Genomic DNA, 23,450 nt, shown 5'->3' with positions numbered 1-23,450 from the left:
CTTTCGGACACTGCTCTCACTTTAGGAACTTCCAAATCTACCTCTCGTTCTCTATGCACACAGTTGCGCGCACACAGACGCTTTTAGACATATATGTATGAATGTACGTGTGTGTGTGTGCATATATATATATATATATATATATATATATATATATATATATATATATATATATATATATATATATATATATATATATAGATAGATAGATAGATAGAATAGATGTATCTTTGTCTGCCAAACAAGCGCTAAAAAGCTTAAGCCCAAATCACACTGTCCATGTACAGTGGTTTGGCAGGGTATTTGACGGCTTTGAGCCTCAGGGAGATCAGTCCAGCTTGTTGTTGGTCTTCCCTTGTTAGCTACAGAGCGAAGGCGTTACAAGCAGAATCCTAAGAACAGATCTTCTCTTAGTGCTTGTTAAAAGGCCTTCTAGTAGGAGAAAGAATTCCCCCTTTGAGATCGACGGATCAGTGACTGAACTAGTACTCCTTGGAGAGAGAGAGAGAGAAAGAAGGAAGCTACTTTGCCCCCGAGAATTATGGGGACGCATACCTACAACTACAGCAGGGTTCCAGACGGTATGAGGTCCATCATACCCTTACATACTTATGTGTGCACTTAAACACGCACACACACACACACCTGCTTACGCTAACGCATGAGCAAGGTCTGTGATTCAAATCCCGACTTGATATCCACCAGTCGACCCAATTGTGATTGAATACCAGTGCCTCCGGGGGCAAGAAAAGTATTGCTAAGAGCTGTCCCGAAGGGGGAGAAACCTGTAATGTGTATATATTCCACTTATTGTATATTTTCAATATATTTATCGAGTATTTTGTTTCCATAGCAATATGTCCCTGAGAATACTTTGAATTGTGGAATAAATGCAGGAAGGAAGGTTCATCCGGTATTCATTTCACTCTGGGTGGAGTTAATGAAACAGTGAAAATGAATTGTAGGGTTCTAGTTTTTTAATATTATTTTAAGTACCAAATTTTTACTCTTAAAACGAAACGTCTCTTCTTTTTAAGTTTCACATTGAGAACAATACCATTGACAGATGATTTTCTTGTAATCGTTAGGATTCTCACTCGACCCAGTTCTAGTATGAAAGCACAATCGCCTCTCTCTCTCTCTCTCTCTCTCTCTCCTCTCTCTCTCTCTCTCTCTCATCTCTCATGCTCAGGCATGTGTTATTATATGAAAGACGTTACTCCGTAACGTGTTTGTTTGGTATGTACATATAATATATATATATATATATATACATATATATATATATATATATATATATACATATATATATATATATATATATATATATATATATATATATATACATATATATATATATACATATATATATATACATATATATATATACATATATATATATACATATATATATATACATATATATATATATATATAGTTACATATAATATATATACATGTATATATATTTTATATAAATTATATATATATATATATATATATATATATATATATATACATATATATATATATATATAGTTACATATAATATATATACATGTATATATATATTTTATATAAATTATATATATATATATATATATATATATATATATATATATAGATCTCTTTCTCCGAATTTTTACCCACTTGTATGTGGGGTCGATGTTTCTGACAGCTTTCCTCCAGCTCGGTCGAACACACCATCTTCTGACAATTGTTTGTCTCTCAGATCTTCTTTAACTACATCCATCCACTTTCGCTTCGGTCTTCCTCTCGCTCTCCCACCAGGCACCTCCATCTCTATCACTCTCCTCCCAACATATGTCTCATCCCTTCTCATCATATGGCCATATATATAAAGCATTAGGGCATTCTCGTAAGAATTGTCAGCGCTAGGATAAACGTTTTGTTTAGGATGGTTCCACAGTGAAAAAAACTTCCACAACGGTAGTCACTTCATAGATCACAGGAAGTTCATCAGCAGCACACCAAACCCCCTAGACACATAAGCTGCACTTTGCGCCTCTATCTTGTAGGCATTCTCGTGCTTCTAGGTTATTAAGACTCTCCATTTCTACTACACCCAACATGATCTGTTCAGACCTTCTAGCTCTTATATTTTACTCTCTTAACACATCTCTCGCTAACCTATCTACCTCCATTCCTTCCACATGACCAAACCATCTCAAAACACTAATCTTTTTAACCCTCCTACTTATCTGTGCATGTTTTACATTTTAGATTCTTCCTACGCCGCGTATAGTATGTATTCATACTTTACTTCCTTTAAAAACAATAGGCTCAGCAATCCCCATTTACATTTTTGAATTTGCTTCCATAGACACTCCAGGCTCCTCCCAGTCTTTGGCACACACCATGCTACCTTCCCTGCTTATATTATGTGACTCACTTTTTCTCACATCCTTCCACCATGCGTTGTATGTATATACTCCCAAATAGCTGTGCAAATCGGTTGCTTTCATTCTTCCACCACCCATTGCTCCATCTTCCTGGTTTCCATTTACACCCTTAACCTTACTCTTGCTTACATTGACGCGCAATTTCCTCCTTTTAGCTTGTGCAATTTATCTACACTATCGTTCATCAGTAATGTATCGTTTACAAACTTATACCGCTCCACACTTGATTGACTTATTTCACAATTAATTTTTTTTATTCCAACACTTTATACCTACATCTGATTTCCTGTCGCCAAATTCTTAAATCAATCCTTCCATAAAGATACCAAACACCCATGGAAACGTAACACATCCTTGTCCCAAACCCACTTTACATATTCCAGCACACACATTACACTTCCATCATAAAAACTGGTAATCACTTGGTAATCACTCTCAGTAGCATAAAGTCCGTATAATACATCACCAGTACCTCCACACTGCTTCTGGCTTTTGCTGGGTCCGTTTATGCCACATACAGATTTTTCCCTTTACTTTCAGAACATAAACTTGATCCACTCACCCTCTTTAATTGTCTAAACCCATAATGTTTTTCCTTACCAGCCCTTCTGTTAACTGACTAATGTCTGAGTTTGGTTCGAATCCTGCCAGAGAAGATGAAATTTCTTCTTTTATTTCTCAAAGCAGATATACTGTAGACTCGTAGTGATGAGTATATATAAAAAAGTGACTAGTAGATTTTATATATATATATATATATATATATATATATATATATATATATATATATATATATATATATATATATATATATATCCTATATACACACACACAAATCTATGTGTATTTGCCACAATCATAAAAGTAATTTGTCGTAGTGGTGAAGCTTTTTGTTACTGGCTTTCCGATAGGAATCCCCTCTGGGTAAGGAAACTTTCGTCATAATCGCTCTTTTCTTCGGATTCAGGGCCTCAAGTTATAGGATGCCCTGTAGAAAGTGAATATATATTTTTATACATATAAATGCTGACAATATATATGTGTTTATATATATATGCATATATATATATATATATATATATATATATATATATATATATATATATATATATATATATATATATATATATATATATATATATATATATACACACACATTTGTGTCTGTGTGTGTTTGAAATCTTTGGAAAACGTGATTTATATGTTATGCAGATGGACCGCAGGAAAAAATTGAAAGTGTGTGTGCGTATGTATATGTGTATATATTGTAATGAACTTATGTTCACAATTATTTTGAGATTTAAGAAGTGGCAGGAGCAGGCTCTTTTTCATTTTTAAGATCAGTGCCACAAAGGATTATTTAAAGCCAAGGGGCAAGATCACCAACAGAGCAAAGACACAGAAAAACACTCGGAGGATAACGAAAAAAATGCTAAACAATCTGAATTATTACAAAAAGTATTAATAACAACTTTAATGAAACCCCACAAAAAGAGTTGAATTAAGGGTGTACAAAAAAACTTCAACCTAAAATAAACTCTTTCACACGATAGAACGAGAGACAGTAAATAGGAGGAAAGAAAACAACCTATTCCTATGAAAGCCCTGAAAACTTTGGTAGGAGAGAATGAAAGGGGGAAGCGCCTTAATCCTAAGTTTTACAAATAAAAGTTAATATCACCTACATAATAAATCACCTAAAAAACTGCCGATGTTAATATCAATTAACCCACGCCCAGGGTGATAGCACGATGAATTTATAGAATGGCTGTCCAAAATCGGTCCTGAAGTCACGAGGAGTCTGCAGCCGGAGGATACAGCACACTGACACGCGTCAGCAACGTCTACATAAAGTGCACAAAGATTATATCCTTACCGGCTATCAAAACAGAATCATGCTTCTTCACGACTCCGGAGGTTGGCAGGACGAAGGCACACAGGACGAGGGGAAAGACAGACTGTCCCTCCAAGGGCAACAGGCGAGTTCAAGGATGCAAAGACGAATAGATGATGTAGGGGAGCACAAGCAGTGCCCTCCAGAACGCGCGGGAAGAGCGTCCGACCGCAGCAAAGGAGATGCCCCTCAGTAAGCAGCTGCAACAAAGTCTCCAGACAGAGGAAAACCAGCAACGTCCTCCGTAGTTCAGAACCAAGTCCTTCAAAACTGTATGAAAATTCAAATGTCGAATCCTGCGCGAATAAAGTCTCCAAAAACCTCCAAGATAAGGAGCCGAATATACACTGCCTTCATCCTTAACTAACAGTCCCCACCAAACATGAAGCAGCGAACGGGGAATCACCAAACAAGCATTTCAGCCAAATAATTACATGAAAAGAGAAAAAAAAACAACTTTCAATGGCGAGGTACCACTTGAATAATAACAACCTTCGGTGGGAGCGAGAAGAACCTTAACCAGCTTTTCTTGTGGCACAAAAATAAAATTAAATTGAAATTAACTGAAAGTAATTTACTTTAAAAGGCCACGAATAAAAATTAAGCAAATTGTTACAACTCCCCACCAAAAGGAAAAAAAAATAATTTATTTTTTTAGGTAAAGAATTCAACAAAACCTTTAAAAAATAAAATCAAATAAACTTGAAAATTTATTTAAGATAAAAAAAAACTTTACGTTAAGTCTACAGTACTACTCTTTAAAAAGCAAATAACAGCTAAGTAAAAACAAAGAAAATAGAGAACCTGAAAAATAAGAAAAGTCGTTAATAATGAAAAACTTCAAAACTACCACTAAACAAATAAAAACCTTCCTCGAAGGCTCGATAGTATCAGGACAACATTACTTTTGCCAGAGATGTGTTGGATATTAAGGTTATACTCCTGCAGAATAAGACTCCAGCGTAAGATACGCTGATTCTTGTTTTTGAATTTAATTACTAAATTTTTATTTATTCACTGACTCATGATTTGTAATGTTGTAACGACTCAGTTAATTTTTGCTGCTGACTCATTTTTGTATAAATATGAATTCTTGCAGTTTGGAACCTGACTCATTGCATACCATATAACTTTTGGTTTTGTTCTGCTCCTCCCTCCTTTGTTTGTCACTTCTCGTTAGCCATTACAGCCTAATTGCTTGTTTTGTATAGAACCTGTTGAGCTCGAGGTAGCGAGATCATAAGAATATATATGTAAAATATATATATATATATATATATATATATATATATATATATAATAATGTGTGTGTGTGTGTGTGTACAGTATGTATATACAGTATACACATACATACACTTTCAGTTATTTTCCTGCGGTTCGTCTCCATAATATATGCATCACGTGTTCTAAAGAACTCAAACACACACACACACACATATATATGTATGTGTGTGCATGGGCGGGGGTGGGGGGGGGAGGTGCCGGTATGTATGTACATGGAACAGTAACTCGGAGAGTTGCAGTGGCCAAGTTAAGCTAGAAGTCTCAAAAATTCCTAGTCTTCCCAATGCAGCATTTGGTGAGCTTGCAACGGTCAAGTTGAATTAGAGCTTCTCTTAGATGTTCGTCTCTCTTAATTCTTTGTCTTTCATCTTGTACATATGCTGAGTTTGCAATACTGAAGCTGAGTTAGAGCCTCTCGTAATTCCTCGTTTTTCCTCTGATGTACTTTTCTGAGCTTACGCTGGTCAAGTGTCAACCTCTCTTTATTTCTCATCTCTCCCTTTTTTAATTGAAAGTACTGTCCTGAATAACTAATTAATAGTTTGGAATAACAAACTAAGCTTAGCCTTGTGCACCAATTTGATAAGATTTTCCCCTAATGCACAGGGCTCCATATGTATTTTTTTCTCATTTTAGATTAAACTGCCATATGTAATTATTTTCCTGAACTTGGTTGTTCATGTTCGTGAAACAAATCAGAAATGAAAATTGTGTAGTTGTTCTTTTATTGAAAAATTGAACTGGAGTATTAAAGTAAATGGATTTAAAAAGACTTGTGATTAACCTCTACTCACATACATACTTACATACATAAATCCATCACAGGTGCTGGATGTCAAATTATTGTCATTTTAAATAGAGTTCCCTTAACAAATGAGACTTTAAACTGAAACATTTTAGATTCCTTTTAGCTAAGCATTAAAGGAACTCGATCTTAAGGAAGAACCTAGCTATTTTTAATCATGCAGATAACCTGATCTTCATCTAGGTCTTTAAAACTTCACTACCTCTTCTTTTCTAAACTTCCCCTGCTCTAACCGTATCAATCCTTCTGTTATCATTCTCTGTTGAAAACATTCCATATATTTTCCAGATATCCTGTTGTAAGTAATGCTATGTTACCATAATTCTGCATTCGCCTCCGTCGCCTCTCTTGTCACACAAAAAACTTTATTCTTCTTGCCCATTCCTTTGAAACTTTTCCTCTTATCTAGACAAACCTTACATTTCCGTACCAGCAAGTTAGTTACACCATCAGCACCACACCACATTATCTCATCTGTAATGCCAACATATCCAGACACCTTTCCTTTCAGTTAACTATTAATTGCACTTACTTTCACCACCGGTAATTTCTTGCGCGATCGCTCTCAAGTTTACGCCTACTCTTTCCAAGACGTACTTTAGTAAGCAAACAACTAATTTACACACTGTATAACATTCTGTTTTTTTCTGAGACGGTTTAATGTTAAGGGCAACGAAACAAACACAACTTGGATCCTTGTGTGTTGTTTACAACATAGGTAGACATTAAACCACACAAATTTTGAAAACAAAGGTCCAGGTTGTTATTATAACGGATAATGTACACCGTTCTCTATATACTAGAGTCTTTGAAAATTCTAATGCTTATAAGGTCCTTCATAAATTTACTTCTAGATATTGAGATTAGTAGATATTGAGATTGGTATTAATAATGATAAGTTTCATACTAAAATGTACAGGAAGATATGTAATTTTCATATATAATGATTCTTTGATCTGGAAGCCACGTTTTCCTATGCTGGTTTCATGAAATTCATAGCTACGGTATCTTTACGCTTTTTTATTTAATTTTTCAAATGTGACTAAATGAAAAGAGTTGAATGTCATATCCTGAACTCAGAGGTTTTTACATAAATGGTAAGAATGTCAACAGCTTGAGTCGTAGGTATCAGACACATACTTGTACACAGAATAATTTCCTCACTTTTTTGTATTTTCATTGAGTGTTTTTATTTTTTGCAACAGCCATTCACCCATAAAAGAAAATAGCTTTTGAGGCAAACACGACTGCTGTTACTGCCACTTTCGTCCTTTAACATCTGAATGAATGGCAGATCCCTATGTAAAAGAGTTATCAAGGCTTCATATTTTCTTTAAAAACCTACATAAAATTCCCATCAGCAGCTCATCACCCAACGTACAAGTACTGCACCAATCAGTATACAAATGGGTAACAATTCCTCTTCACCTTAGAAACACTTCCCAAAATTTAGACATTCTTTCCGAATACTAATCAGTTTCTGAAATACCCACTACTGTTCTATTAGAAAGTTTCTTTTACAATATCATCAACCCCTTACAGTCACCTCCTCTCAGATAAGCATAAATCTATTTAACTTCAGCTTCGTTTGCTTTTAGTCATACATCACCTGCACATAACCTACACCTAAAATCATTCCGCCTTCAACACAGGGTTGCATTGTAAATACAGTGCGCATTTCCATTGATCCATTTCCTTCCATTTCCTTTCAAGACCCTTTTTCATCCGGACCCTTTCTTTTCTAGTAAAATAATCCTCTTTCTCACGTTTGTTCCACCAACTCCATGAATCAACTTACTCCTCTAATTGTATTAATAGTTTAATTTTCGTGGCATCTTTACTTGATCAAAAAATTAATTTTTTCTCTTTCTGAGACGAGCTTATAATCCAATAAAGATACTCCTCTATTATGTTTTCACTGTGAAACATAGTTATGAATATTATCCGGTTGAAGCCATGTCTTCCCAGCAATCGAAACTCTTGCAGAACATCAGCACAAGGGTCTCTCCATCCTCATTGTTACTCGGCACTCCAGGCCTACCTCCACTCCATCTCTGTGTGAATATGCATATATAAATATAAATACTACATTCATATGCATATCTGCGAAGGTTTTTGTGTGTTATATGTTAACGCTATGTACATATAAAAATGTACGTGTGCGGCATACACATCAAGTAACGTTTTGCAAAGATTACTGAACATTTTAGCGTATAGTGTTTTCATGAAATGAGAGTGTTGGCACACTTTCTTGCAAGCATTCTCATTCTTGTGGATATTAAGTCCCTTCCTTTCCAAATCTTCTTTCACATCATCGATCCATCACTTTCTAGGTCTCTGTCTTCTTCCTCCTTCCCTCCCTCCCTGTATTCTTTACGGATTTATATTATGATTATGTTTTATATAAATTTTTTTAAGCCATGGTAATTTTTAAGTGAATAACAATGAACAGTATTCCAACTTTGAAATATTCTCTTTTCATTATGCTTATCTTGCTATCTATCTATCTATATATAAATGTGTGTATATATATATATATATATATATATATATATATATATATATATATATATATATATATATATATATATATATATATATATATATATATATATATATATATATATATATTATATATGTATGTGTGTGTGAGAGAACGAGAGAGAGAGAGAGAGAGACTGTTTACAACACCTCTTAGTGAATGTTGAATCAAGTCTTTTTACAAAAATGTGTCTGCATATCTGAAACGATTTGTTTATGATATGTTATATTCTTATGTCAGTCTTTACAAATTTCTTTATTCTGAGTTTGACCTTCTGTATGAATATGTGTTTTGCCTTCTGCAGAATAGGTACTGATTCTACCTGCCGTTACTGTTGAGTTTGAGTGTATGAACTTTGGCCAAAAACATTGAAGTGATTTACTTGTTATATTTAGGAAATAGGAAGGTTAAAGAGCTACAGTCGATTCGAAGAAATAAGATAAAAATAAAAACAAGCAGTGACTTGTGGTCCATCGTTTCCGAACCGGCGCAGAAAGTTTAAAACGCTTCACTTTATGGTGGGAAAAAAAGTCATTATCAAACCTGGTTTTCTTCGAGTCTCGAAATCGCTGAGAAAGTTTTCCCTCGAAACTTTGCACATATTCTTTCGTATTTCTAAAACCAGTAACTTGAAAAAACAAAATGTTTTGCACCAATGGCACACAATTAGTATCTAATTCATGTTGTTAGAATTAAATTTTTTATAATTTACAGTCATAATATATGAAATATAAATTATATATATATATATATATATATATATATATATATATATATATATATATATATACATATATATATATATATATATATATATATATATATATATATATATATATATATATATATATATATATATTGTATCTATTGGTTACTTTTGCCAACGTGTATGTTTGGAATAGCCACACTCACGTTAACTTCACGAAATCCTCCCTTGAACCCGAGTTCTTTAGGTTAACGTCACCCCAAAGCAGTTTGATATTCATTTCGGATTCAAGGCTTTGTAGTGACAAGTGCTCCCGAAGAGTGTAAATAAATCGAGAAGGTAAGAGGACATTGTGGCTATTTTGTGTGTGTGCGCGCGCGCACTGTATATTGTGTATATATATATATATATATATGTATATATATATATATATATATATATATATACATACATACATACATACATACATACATACATACATACATACATACATACATACAGTGTGTGTGTTTACTGGCCCATTAGTATGTAATTTTTATTTTAATTCCAACTTGCTACATACGTGTGTGGGGTTTTACTATTTGAAACTGTTCTGTGAACGTATATTTATGCACTTCTTATTTCAAACATACTCTATTTACTTCCTAATACAATTCATATTTTGATTAATCAAAAGGCGGCATTACTTTCACGTGCTGAGTAAGGGTATCCGTAAAATGGACAGACTATAGTAACAAGCAAATAGAATATTTTGTGCCGCAAACTATTGCTTTTAGGACATAAGCGACTGAGTTGAAGACTTCGAGATTCAACATAAATAATATGAAAATTACTTGACAACATTATGTTTAATTTATAGTTTGTATATTCTAGTTAGAAAATTCTCTGCTCTCTGCTAACGAGTGTTTCCTGGTGATTTTGTACAAATATTTCTTCCTAGATGAATTATGATTATTGATTTGATCTGTTCTTCGTCGTTAATATTTTGCTTGATTGGGTGCGATAATATTTTTGAAGATAATTTTCATCTGTTCATCGTAGGGACTTTATACGTTTTTCGTTTTCACGGATACGTGCGTACGTCTCTTTTATGTATCCTATTTATTACTCTTTCATACATAAATGTTCCTGTTTGCCTTTCCGTGAAGCGCATGCAACTATTTTAACTGGCATTGCATTCTTGAATTGAGTTTTAACTCTTTGAAATAAATCTCTATGTACGTATTATTTTTGACTTGATTAGTTTTATAAAGATTTCGAAATTATTTAAATTACATTTTTTCTCAAAGATACGTACCGGCAGCCCTCCTTTCATGAGTAATTCTTCCTTATTGACTTTTTAATGCTAATTTTTATTGAGACACAAATAGACAGTAACGGTTGGTCCACACTACTGTAAACGTCATAAACACATAAGCAGTTTGATAACGAGTCACTGACTGTAACTGGAGAATTACCCTTTGGCGAGTGTTGAATGATTGTATGAAGCAATGGCGAGGACTACCAATAATTAATTGTGTGTGAAGAGTTACCAAAGTTTGTATAGACTTACTTTACTGCAATATGGATGCACCCTAAGACAAATACAAGTACAGAGACCTAAAATAAACGTGAAATAAAATGGACTTTGGCAATTGTTTATCTGTCTGTTAAATCACACCTGAAAAATAGTTATAATCTGGTTTTAAAAGCAAATTACTCTTCCTCTTGCCGGTGTCTATTAACCTCAAGCGTTTCAGTAAGGGGAAAAATTGAAGTCAAGTTTTCCTTGTTCCGGTGCATCGTATCGAAAGGACCTTTTTTGCCGTGCGTTCTTTTCTCATACTTCATACCCTAACCCTCTCCAGATAAAGTTGTCCAACTTTTCTCCTGCACTTCTTTTCCATCTTCATATATCTCCATTTTCTCACTCGAGCCACACTTCAGCTCGGAACATCTGTCTCTCTCTTTCCGAGCGCCTCGTTGTCCACTTTCAAACTGATCCTAATTCAAGAAATTGCTTGATAAAAGAGATAATGAGATCGCAGTAACTTATCAGAAAAGTTATCTCTTCCCAGTTCTTAACGCTTTTTATTTTATGTTTGTCTTGCATTTGTGAAGGGGTGAGGGGAAGTTGTTGGTGATAATTTGAGGCTATTCAGTCATATGCCTGTTAGATATATTTCCCTTCTTATTTAATTTGTTGATCAATAAAAAAAATTCATAATTTTTATTTTAGAACAATTTTAACTATCTCCAGCTGCCAAATTCAGTAGTCTTATTTTAGAATTTCATTGAGAGGAAAAAGTGGAGCTTTCAAACTTGTAGCCAGTGCTTTCTCTCTCTCTCTCTCTCTCTCTCTCTCTCTCTCTCTCTCTCTCTCTCTCTCTCTCTAGTACTCCGTATCCATTATGGTAGCTGAAATATGAAATTACCTCATTTATATTAGAATTAGATGCACCTTCATACAAATATGCTGAAAACAATTACATTGCATATGTTGCACCATTAATACCAGCAGTCGATACATTCAGCAATTAAATACTTCTAATAACATCTAATACATTGAAAGATTGAAACACTGATTATTGATTTGAAAACAGGGATCTTATAGTTAAGGAAAAATTTTAGATTCCGCCTTTATGAAAGAAAATTGAATGCAAACGAAAAATTACTTGCTCTTGAATAGCTCAATTAGACACTGACCCTTAATAAAATGTATTCCTTAGATAATTGCGAAGAAATGGAAACTACTGTAGATGCATATCAGGTTCAAATCTGTTTCGTACCGGGTGTTACGAATATGCGGTGGGATTGTAACCATACGTTGATATCTGAAAGGTTTAAACATCTGTTAATTCAGTAAAGTATGCCATAAACACTACGTCAGAGCAATAACTAATCTGAAAGACGTCCAGAAAATATAATAGCAGTGAACAAATCAGGAAGACACACTTCAGCCTTATGTGTGACTTCTTAAAAGTCTCAAGGTCGATGAGTTCAAGTTCTGTAATTTCATGGCATCAAATTCTTCATCAAGACATGGGAGTAGGATGTAACATAACCACGGTTATAAAATTCTTCGTTACATTGATTACGTTGTGATAAAGTTGTTTGTTAGTGTTGTGGCCATGGGTAAGGTCACCAGCCAGGGTAAACAGAAAGTCTCATTCTTCAAGAGAGCATATTGGTTCTAATGGTAGTTAGCATCTTTCCTATTTATCCTGTTGAACAGAATGAGTATGTGCTTATAAAATGTTATTGTTGTCTGGCTGGTGTAATATTTTTATTTAAATATCGGATTGAAGGTAGATTTGGGGTAATATTTTTCTAATTACGGAAGGTGGTAGGTCCGGAGAAGTTTATTAGCCAATTGGCAGGGGAGCGACGAACACTAACAATCACGTTCCTTTCGATTGTGCTTTGTGCCGGTGGAGGATGTTTCCTTGTACCTATTTGCAGCAGTTGGGTCACACTAGATTCCATGTCATTAAGCAGCTTTCAGGAACCTTGGGTTGTTCCATATCCTTTGTACCACTATTTTCCGCAATCTTGGATTTTGAGTCTCCTTTTTTGAGGGTACACTCAGTTTTCATATATTTTTGTTTATATCTATTCACAGCAATTATTTAGACTTAGCTGACGTTTTGATATCTACATGTTTATAGTGTACAGTAATTGCATCAGATTTTGTATTGTTCTGTGAGCAGCCTTTTTTTTTTTTCTCGTATAGACATTCTTTTCTTTGTAAGTCAGGTAAAAGATCCTTTTGTGGATCCTATGAGGGTATATGTGCATTATAGATAATAATAATAATAATACTTTTCTTTGGATGCAAAGGTATTGTAGAGTTAACTGCTCAAAACTGCTTCAGTGATCTGTGCTTGCTAGAGAATACATAAAATTGATTTCGGTCATGAAAGCATGTTCTCTTTATCTCTTATGCTTACCAGTCCATTATCGATGTATTAAATGAAATTTGTTTGCCCACAGGTGAGCGGCCTCCGGTTCGAGACTCAACTACGAACCCTAAACCAATTCCCGGATACCCTTTTAGGAGATCCGGCGCGAAGGATCCGATACTTCGACCCCCTTCGAAATGAATATTTCTTCGACCGCAACCGGCCAAGTTTCGACGCCATCCTATACTACTATCAAAGCGGTGGAAGGCTTAGAAGACCCGTCAATGTGCCTCTCGACGTCTTCGCCGAGGAGATCAAGTTCTACGAGCTCGGAGATGTCGCCATCAACAAATTCAGGTAATCTGCTCTTTCGCATCCCAGTTCATCATCCTCTTCAGGTCTCTCTTGAATGACGAAGGGCAGGGACGATAGTCATGTCTGTGTTAGTGCTGAGGTAGTTGGACGCTATAACTGGTGTTCTTATACTCCATGGGGACTTTCTTGTTTCTCTACTGATAACTATCAGGGCTAAAAAATATAACTTTTCATATTTCATTTCATATTTTAGTATGGTGCCGCCGATCCAGTAGGATTCTAGATTTTTTACTTTAATTTTCAAAGAGTCTCTTAAAGCTTTCGATGTCTACTAATGAAACGAGAAATAAAGAAACACTACTCACAAATTAATTCTATATAGTTTAGGATCTTGGACTCTCTCTCTCTCTCTCTCTCTCTCTCTCTCTCTCTCTCTCTCTCTCTCTCTCTCTCTCTCTCTCATCCTCTGAGCTGCCTTCAGATCTAAGTGAAGAATTTGTTGACTGAGAGTGTTTCTGCATTAGGTTGGTGCCATTTAAAGGTGTATGAGTAAAAGTCTTTACGGTTAGTCATCATCACAATTCCTGTCTATGATTGTCTGTTTGTTACATAACGAAATACAGACACACACATTGACCCTCTCTCTCTCTCTCTCTCTCTCTCTCTCTCTCTCTCTCTCTCTCTCTCTCTCTCTCTCTCTCTCTCTGGTAGTTATTTGTCTTGAGAAGCAATTTGAGGCAGTGGCAGCTATAATAATGGTGTCACCCCAAAGTTGTTGTAATTTCTAGCCTTTTTACTGTGTCAAGAATGGAACCTCTGCAGAATCAGATCTTCGTTCAAGAATTTCTCTTTTACCTTGTTTTCTTTACATTTAAGTGAATTATCTTTATGCCTTTTTAGCCCGCATTACACCTTCCTTACTCCATTTATGTAGGAAAGAGTCCATTTCATTGTGCCCTTTCCTACAATGTCTTTCTCATATTTTTATTTTTTGCCAGAAATGTTACGTAATCATTTTCCTCAGATAGTTAAATCTCATATTGCATCGTTGACGAATGGAACGAAAATTATGTTAACGAGTGATCAGATGGACGAGGTTAGAGTAGAGGAGACTCGTGTGCTTGCTCAAGCCTCACTCAGACTCCGGTTTCCCTCCTCCTGTCATTCCCATCTCCCTTCTCCTGTAGGCATTATTGAAGGGGGTTTATTACGTCCATTCGGCCCCTTACTGCACCCACTTTCCGCCTTTTACTTTACCTCCATTCCTGCTTCCTTTCTTCTTTCTTGGTGTAACGTCTTTTAACTGTCACTTCCTAATGCAACTTTGGGATTTTCTCCGATTTCCGCCTTAAGAACCTTGCGCTCTATTTCATCTCATTTTCTGGATCTCTTAATCTTGCTGTCAAACCACTCCAACTCCCTCTGTTCACTGCCTTGAGCGCTGAATGACTGAAAGATTCCCAGTGATTGGCTATATGGCTTAAATTTCATAATTCATGCATTCATTTATCTTCCGCCTCTCCTATGCTGTCGATTACCCATTAGCCCTAAGCACAAGGGTTATTCGTTCATTTTCCTCCATGTATTGCTTTCCTTCTCATTGTTATGATTTTAAAGGTTATCATCAGGGAATTATTCTTAAGTTTCGTTTTTTATAGTTAACAGACAACCCATGTTGGTAATTACTGGCCAAGAATAATAGTGCTTATACACCAAGAGAGCCTTTCTATTAATTTAGTATCATGTCCTAATTTCTAGTCCTCCTAAAAGCAAGTTTAAAGTGAAGATGTTTCTGTGTGATTACTGTATTAACTTGCATTTTACTGACGTAACTTCATACCATTATTGGTTTTCATGTGCACATAGAGATAAAGACCTAAAAATGGCAAGTATTCAACACGTTTCAAGTCACCATCGTCCTCAAGGGATTTTCAATTAAACTTCAAGAGAATACTAGCTTAAGTCTGTATTTTACCAAAACTCCTTTGCAGCAGGAAAATCTTAAGCTGAACTGATTAAATTCGTTGAGCATCCATCATATTATAATCCTGCAGCACTATGTTGAAAATGAAACTTTTTTTTTTTTAATGTGCTTTTGAGTGCTTGTCTGTGTGTTTGTGTGTACGAGGGAGAGGAGGAGAGACTTATCACAGAAATCGAACGTTCGATCCTCGTTGCAGCCTTTCCCCTGAGAGGGGTCAAGAATGGAGAGAGCACGAATGCGCATGCGCATTGCCTGTCGAATGGTCCACTGTGCTTGTAACAGTAATGGCTGGACTGAGGAAGCTGACGGAGCAAACTTAGAGGGGAGGAAAAGACGAGAGAGAGAGAGGCCCATGTCGCCCCATCCTACCACTTCCTACTCAAGTCGTAGGATATGAAATCTTATAGACGCATAACAGTTAAGGACGGTAACTCCATAAGATTTCCTGGGAAATAGAAATTCCCATTTTCCTTACTATAAAGAATGAGGAACCGATAGACCAAGAGTGGTCCAATATTGTTACCTATTAGAGCAAAAGTTTTTTTCATGCATATTAATTTCATGTCGTTTCAGCTACATTCATATAAACTTCATTATTCAAAATCATGAGTTGTACAAAGAATTGTCATCAAGGTAACGTTCTTCAGAATTAGATAACTAACTTCACTTCGACCTGAATGTCCTTCAGCGCATTCAAGTGAAGAAAAGATTTTTTTAAAGAAACCTTGACACCATTAATAAAAAGAGAATGTAACAATTAAGGCCTAGAATTTCCCCTAAATAACATTTACGATGACAATCATACATAGGAGGTCAATTGCTTCTTTTATTCGGCAAAGACTTTATGTCATTGCAGTGGACATGGTTTGCAGTCCACTGATTTTAAAATATTGATTAAAGAGGGATCTTATTCTCGTTATCCATATTCCGTAATCTTTTTCTTACTAAATGGCCACAAGCCTGAGTCGCGTATTTGCAGGACATACATGAAATTGCGTTAATCTGGCAATGGGCCATTATATACCAATCCTTCAGCGTAGAGGGGAAAAAATGGCTTTTACCTTTTATCCATTTATCATTTTCAATAGAGAATCTCCGAAACTAGTTTATGGTAACCTGGATTTATACCTGGGCGTGGCTATGGATGGATTTTTCCTTAACACTTCAAAATTTTATATCAGTTGATAGTGAAGGAAGCAGTTTTACAAAAATAATGTAATACATTGTAAAGCAGTCAACCAGTTTGTGTAGAATTGCCGTAGAGGCGTGTGTATGGTATTTGTCGGAAATGGAGAGAGAAAATACGAAGTGTATTTCATGTGCAGAAAAAGTCCATGGTTTTGCTAGGTGGGCAACAGAATTAAAGTTATTTAAACCTTTAGCCCTGGTACCTGAGCGCAAGAACTTGTCCTTGGATTAGTGAGGCCTTGGTCTATGCGGATAAACTTGCCAGAGAGGCAAGCACTCTGATCGGGATGTTAGGAATGTGGAAACCTTGAAAAAGAAACCACTACAGACACAATGCAGGCTCGGTCAATTTTTCTTCACTAACCAAGAAAGCTCCACAAGGAGCATCATACACCGAATGTTGAAAACCTTCACAGGAAAGGGACATCTAAATTAAAGTGTACCATAAAGCAAATAACGGAGGACAAGATGTTGGCACACTGCCTTCTAATTGAGTCTAAGACTGCAGAATCCGTACGCATATTTTAAACTCCCACGAAAATGAAATCAGCAGCTCGCTGCTGTTTGCTTGAATGTAACTCGCCAGATCACGTCGTTGTGTGCTGTTTCAAAAATATGCATGCAAAATAAAATTTGATCAACAAATGATTAGAAAATCATTGTTCTAATTATAATGGAAAACTTTATGCCTAACCAATGAATAGAAAAGAAAGTATTTTTGTTTGAGAAGGCCATTGGAGAAACTGCGAATTACTTGTACGTATTATTATACATGACGTCACATATATGCGATTGCATATTTCCACTCACACTTACTTGCATATATATATAACACATATATATATGTGTATGTATATATGTGTATATATATAATATATGTGTATATATATATATATATATATATATATATATATATATATATATTATATATATATAGATGTAGCTCTCAAGGTTTATCTTCTTCAATATTCAAACGAAATTTTATATGTTGATATTGATAATTAGTAGGAACGATAATTCCAAAACCATAAAGAAAATCTTATAACTGAGCGCCGACGGGCTGAACTCATTAAAAACTAATGTGGTCAGAATTTCTATGTTACCATTGTATCCGAATCCCATGACTTTTGAGTTTTGGAAGTTGAAAATTATGTTTTTTTATCAATAATTTTCACAAAATAACCAGTTTCTTTCAGAGCTTAGGTTATTTCATTTTTAGATTATGAGGCTCTCCATCATTTATATAGTAAAATTGTTCACATTGTTACAAATAAAAAAATACCTGATAGAATAGGTTTGCGACCTTGGAAATCAGAGCAAGGTCATTCTTACTAGATCAGTCAGGGTCGAAAATGATAGAAATTTTGAATTGGGAAAGAAGAAAGAATAGACTTCAAAATAAACAATCAGTTCCATATGGAATATGGTGAACGGTAGTAACAGTAACACTAAGAACTGCCCTATAACAAAGAGAAGATAATATATAATAAACGAAACCAAGATATTAATGCTCACCCGGGAACAATCTAAAATTAAAAAGTTACGTTTAATTATTGCTTTAATGATAATGAGGCAGTGGTCCTTCAAAAAAGAAAAGAAGCGAGTGGACCTTTTAAAGACAAAAAAAAAAGTATCCTGTAGGAAAGTACGGCAATTGAACCACTCTCCGAGTGTTACACATCCGCCATGCTGTCTTAGTGTGTCCAGGCTATAATAGTGACACAAAACTGTAGTGTGTATAAATAGCTTTATTAATGGTGACCTCATATGAGGCCGCTTGATTTTTCCTTCCAGTGCAGCTACAAAGGACAAATCTTAGTAAGAATCAATACGTTCCTCTCTGCTTGCCCTTCCCTCCCTCACTCACTCCTTCCTTTCCTTCCTCTGAAGTTGCTTCCTTAAATCGGATACCTTCATATTTTTCTTTTAGCATTATCGAATGAAGTTCCAGCTTCAGAATGTATTTCATATCCAAGCCCTATCATGTTTCTCATGTTATGTCAATAAAATAAACACTATGATACAAGTAATAAGTGATATTTATATAACAGGTAAAGTACTAAGAAATAATATTGGCAAGATATGGAAGGAATTATCGCCCACGTGAAAGGAAAAAGTCCGCGTCATTGGATTTAACTTCATAGCCCAACTCCATTTCATATGATCTTCTTTAAAGACTTTCGTGCTAGCGGTTGCACAGAAAGGCATTGGCAATGTTGATATTACAAATTTGCAGAGCAACCGAACTGCCTATGATTTTAGTATGAATCAATGAATCGTGTTCAGACGATGTTTTCTTCTCATGTTTATCACATTACACATCATTTTAACAAAAAAAAAGTTCGTATGTTAAGCCATATTTTTTAATATTTTCCTTTGTTTCTCTCGTTGCTTTGTATTTCACTCGAAATTTCATTTTCACTGACTTCCCTCTTAAAATTTTGATCATCTTTGAATTTTTGATAAATCAGATTTTCGGACGGATAACTGTAGCTGTTTTTCGTCATCATGAATCAATAATGTTTGGCTGTGATCTGGAATTTATAAAAATCATTTGTCATCTATTCTTCAGTCCCCTTTCTTTTTAGGAGAATAAAATTTGTTGAACATTTTAGTGCAACATTTATTACTCATCACACTTCTTTGCATTCACTTCTGTGCAGAGCTGTTTCTTTCTCCGCCTGAAACTTGCTCACATTATCCACGTAATCATTTCAAGGGCTCTTATTTTTTTCCCTCTCTTCTACTCGGTCTGTATTTCAGAAAATGGCTCTCTATTTTGATTTTTGGTTACGGTAGGACTGCATGTAAACTCCTCTACTCCTTCTGGAAACTTCTCTCTGAATCACTCAACCGCTTACAAGCTTTCCATTCCACGCTGCCATAAGGCAGCTCTTGCCTCTTCTGCATCCTTGTTCATTCTCATTCGGTCTTCTTATGCACATACAAATTTCAGTCATGGGCACCTTTTGAACCTTCTCCATCCAGTTAAGACCAAGTGATGGTCGAGATACTTTGGAAGAACAAAAGGAGCCTTATCAATGTTTACGAATTACCGGTAAATTAAATTGCGGGTTGTTTGTCGAAGGGACATCGAAGTAAATAACTTGCCGAAACTGTTACATAACAGGAAACAAAATAACTGTATTTTAAAAGATTGAGAAAAAATATCTACTCATTAGGATGAGAGACAGAGGGAGATTTTGGTATCATGCTGGTAAGCCTAGTAGTAGCAGTGTATGACTCAAATGTGATGATTTAACCAGTTAACATAAGTAGAGTCAAACTATGAAAGAGACAATAGGTGCAGGCAGGGTACACCATTTTCAGTAGGAATATGAAAGTGGTTCATACCATTTAGTGTTTGACCGTCTCCAAAACCTCCCTTTGCCAGTTTATAAAGTAAGTATAGCTTAGTTTTACCAGACCACTGAGCTGATTAACAGCCAGTTTATAAAATTATTAAGTGATGCATACCGACTTATCCTCAGTGACTTCACATATACCTTGCTGAAGATCCAGTACATCCAGAGGGAATAGTGCTGTTATTATGGGTGCCTCCTCTTTGTAAAGAACATTTTTCCATCGAATAGGTATGCGACTCCTGTACCTAGGAACTTGGTACATGCGAGTCCTTAGCTGTCGGCACTTCCTCAAACCTTGGACAGCCATGACTGAGTAGTACTGCCACAGTACCAGGCTGTTATTCCTTTCTGACTTGCATTATCACCCGTGGATATATGTAATAATAATATGTGTGTATATATATATATATATATATATATATATATATATATATATATATATATATATATATATATAATATATACTATATATATTATACATGTACCCATGCTAAAAGTTTATGAATTCATAACTAATTTCATTTATTTAGGTACTAATTTTTTAATTTCCGTTGTCATTTTAGCTGCCCAAAGGAAGTTTTCCATCTCTGAAGGCTCCCCCTCTCTACCTGATATCCTACAACCATTTAGCTGGTTTTCATGTTGTTGTTAGTCATTTTTTGTCATTTTTCCTTTTGTTTCCTTTTAAAAGGTAATGGCCCTCCTTATCTGTACAGCAACCCCACCCCACTCCTCGCTGGCATAACTACTGTCCTTTCTCATTCTCTTCACTATCTTCTTATCTTCTTTTTGAGCCATTTTATTGTAACGACGACTTTCATCTTCGCTTTGGGCGTCGGTACGATCATCTTCGCTTTGGGCGTCGGTACGAAACATTTTCGTGAAATTCTTTCCCGCCCCATTTTCCTAATTCTTTATCTCTTTGTTGTGCAATTACAGCCCCCTTTCTCGTCGTTTGGGTTTGTCCTACTTGTGTTGTTACATCTCTTTAGTAATCAGTCGGTCGCTCCTATCTGCCTGTGATATATCGATTCTTTTTACTGATTTACCTTCTCTATAAATCTTTCGATCTCAGAGTATTGTCGTTATTGCACAAAAGTTCCTGTTCAATTTTTTCTGCATTTTTCTTCCTGTTTCTCTCATAATCGATCGCATTATTTGTGATTCATGTATATCCAATGGGATATATGCTAATGGCTGACTGTTTCATTTTGTTATATTGTGATTGAAGTATTGTTTAATTATTTTGTCATTCTCATAAGGTTTATTCCTGGTAAAACCTTATTGTTACTCTCAGCGTGTTAGTTATGCTCAGCGTGTTAGTTATGCTCATGTATTCCGTCTATCTAATGATTGTTGCCAGCTTAGAGGGGAACCTGCTCATTTTTCTGGTCATGTACTGGATCGGATTCTGATGATGTTTCTATCACTAATGACACTTTTAGCATTATACTTTAGCAATATAAATTCCTAAAAATCATCCCAACCCCGCCACCGCACATGTAAACACTGGTGAAAGTCTCCTGCCAGGTGGTCAATATTAGAAAGTAGTTGTGCTATTGTAAGCAAGCTGGAAACTAATGGTAACCCTCATGTTATCGAATTATTCAGTAAGGCCGTATCACAAATTTAGTTACGTCCTTCCAAGATAAAAATAAAAAAAAATTTCATCATGTGGTGGTGTAATGTACCTAGACTTTGCCCCAAGCAGCAGTGGAGAAAGTAATTTGACAGATTTACCAAGAGAAACAATACTAATAAAGGAAAAATTAAACTTTGAGAAGTACCTTATCCATGGATGAGAAACCGTTAACTACGCCCAGGAACAAAAGCAAAGCTACGTTACTGGGCCTTTTGAATATTGAGTTTATGGTTGACTTTCTCTTCCAGATACTGTAATCCCGAGCCACCTCTTGCCAAATTTGTTTTAGGTCGACAGACGTAAAAAAATCTTAGATAACCCAAACAGATGGGATGGCTATATAATTTTTATATAAAACAATTTTTCCCACTGCCTCCTTTCCATTTAGAATCCATAGTACAGGCATACATCTGCCAGTTTCTAAGTGTAGATAAGAAGTAGAAAAGACTGATTTTCCCTGTCCAGAAGATACTGTCTGTTAATTCCCTCCACACCGTCCTATCACTTGAACACATAACATAGACCGCCTGTTCCTGAACTGTAGAGCACTTTTTAAGAGATCTCCTTAATTATCCTTCGTGTTCAAACATTGAGGTCAAATTACGGAAGGGTTTTTAAGAAAGCCTAACTTTTGATAACAAATATGTAATTGAATTTTTAATTATTAGTGCATTTTTACGTGTTGCAGCTTATTCATGGAACACCTCCCTTAATGTGTTCTGTAACATGTTCTAAAAGTGTGATTCACTTATTTTCTTTTCCTTGGTTCATTTCCTAGAATGGTATCTATAAATACTCAGCATAGGGTTTTCGTCCTTAAATAGTTGTTTGTTAGCTGTTGACTCTGAATGCTTATAAAAATGAAAAAAAGAAGAAAACACTCTTATAACAGAAAGTAATTAGACCCTTGTTGGGATCTCCCGCTCAGAAAAGTAGTACTGACCTATCTATTCACTAAAGGATTTCCAAACCGTTCCCCCAACCCCATCGCATACCTAAAACTTTTACAGAGACCTTGATGCTAGGTTGAATAATATAATTTACAAAATAATTACATGAACATACTGTTGCTGCCTTTCAAAAGTTTTATATCGACTAAGTGGGGGGAATATAGCCAAGAAACATGTAATCAAGTCATCAAACGCGGTATAAAAGCTAGCAGAAGAGAGAATGCAACGCGCTCAGTATTCGGGGAAACTGAAGGAAACTGCGAATAGATCTCAGTTGTCAGCTAAGACATGCAGCCCGAACCATTCAGGAATTAACAGAGAACGAAATGTAAAGGTTGATTTTAGTCAAAACTCATTCATCATAATTTAGGGGGGAAAAATCTTTTATTTAAAACTGCCTCGTTCATTGGTTGTGCCTCCTCACCGGAAACCTTAATAAGATTTTTTCAAAATATGTGGCTTGGTATAGCA

General features: G+C 35.4%; 1 protein-coding gene across 13 annotated transcripts in view; it reads left to right on the top strand.

Moving 5' to 3' along the window:
- shaker (Potassium voltage-gated channel protein Shaker) overlaps positions 1 to 23,450 on the top strand; it is a 650,071-nt gene that overhangs the window by 570,345 nt on the left and 56,276 nt on the right. For all 13 annotated transcript variants that reach the window (XR_010852300.1, XM_067099786.1, XM_067099787.1 and 10 more), the window contains one exon: positions 13,627 to 13,892. Coding sequence is in view for 12 of the 13 variants with exons in the window: in XM_067099786.1 (XP_066955887.1) it covers positions 13,627 to 13,892 (266 nt within the window). In the remaining variant the exon portion in view is untranslated. The remainder of the gene's footprint in view (positions 1 to 13,626; positions 13,893 to 23,450) is intronic.

The sequence above is a fragment of the Macrobrachium rosenbergii genome, chromosome 55 (genome assembly GCF_040412425.1).
Source record: "Macrobrachium rosenbergii isolate ZJJX-2024 chromosome 55, ASM4041242v1, whole genome shotgun sequence".
NCBI classification, from domain to species: Eukaryota; Metazoa; Arthropoda; class Malacostraca; order Decapoda; family Palaemonidae; genus Macrobrachium; species Macrobrachium rosenbergii.
Note: the sequence above shows the minus strand (reverse complement) of the source record. Positions and strands in the feature narration are given on the sequence as shown.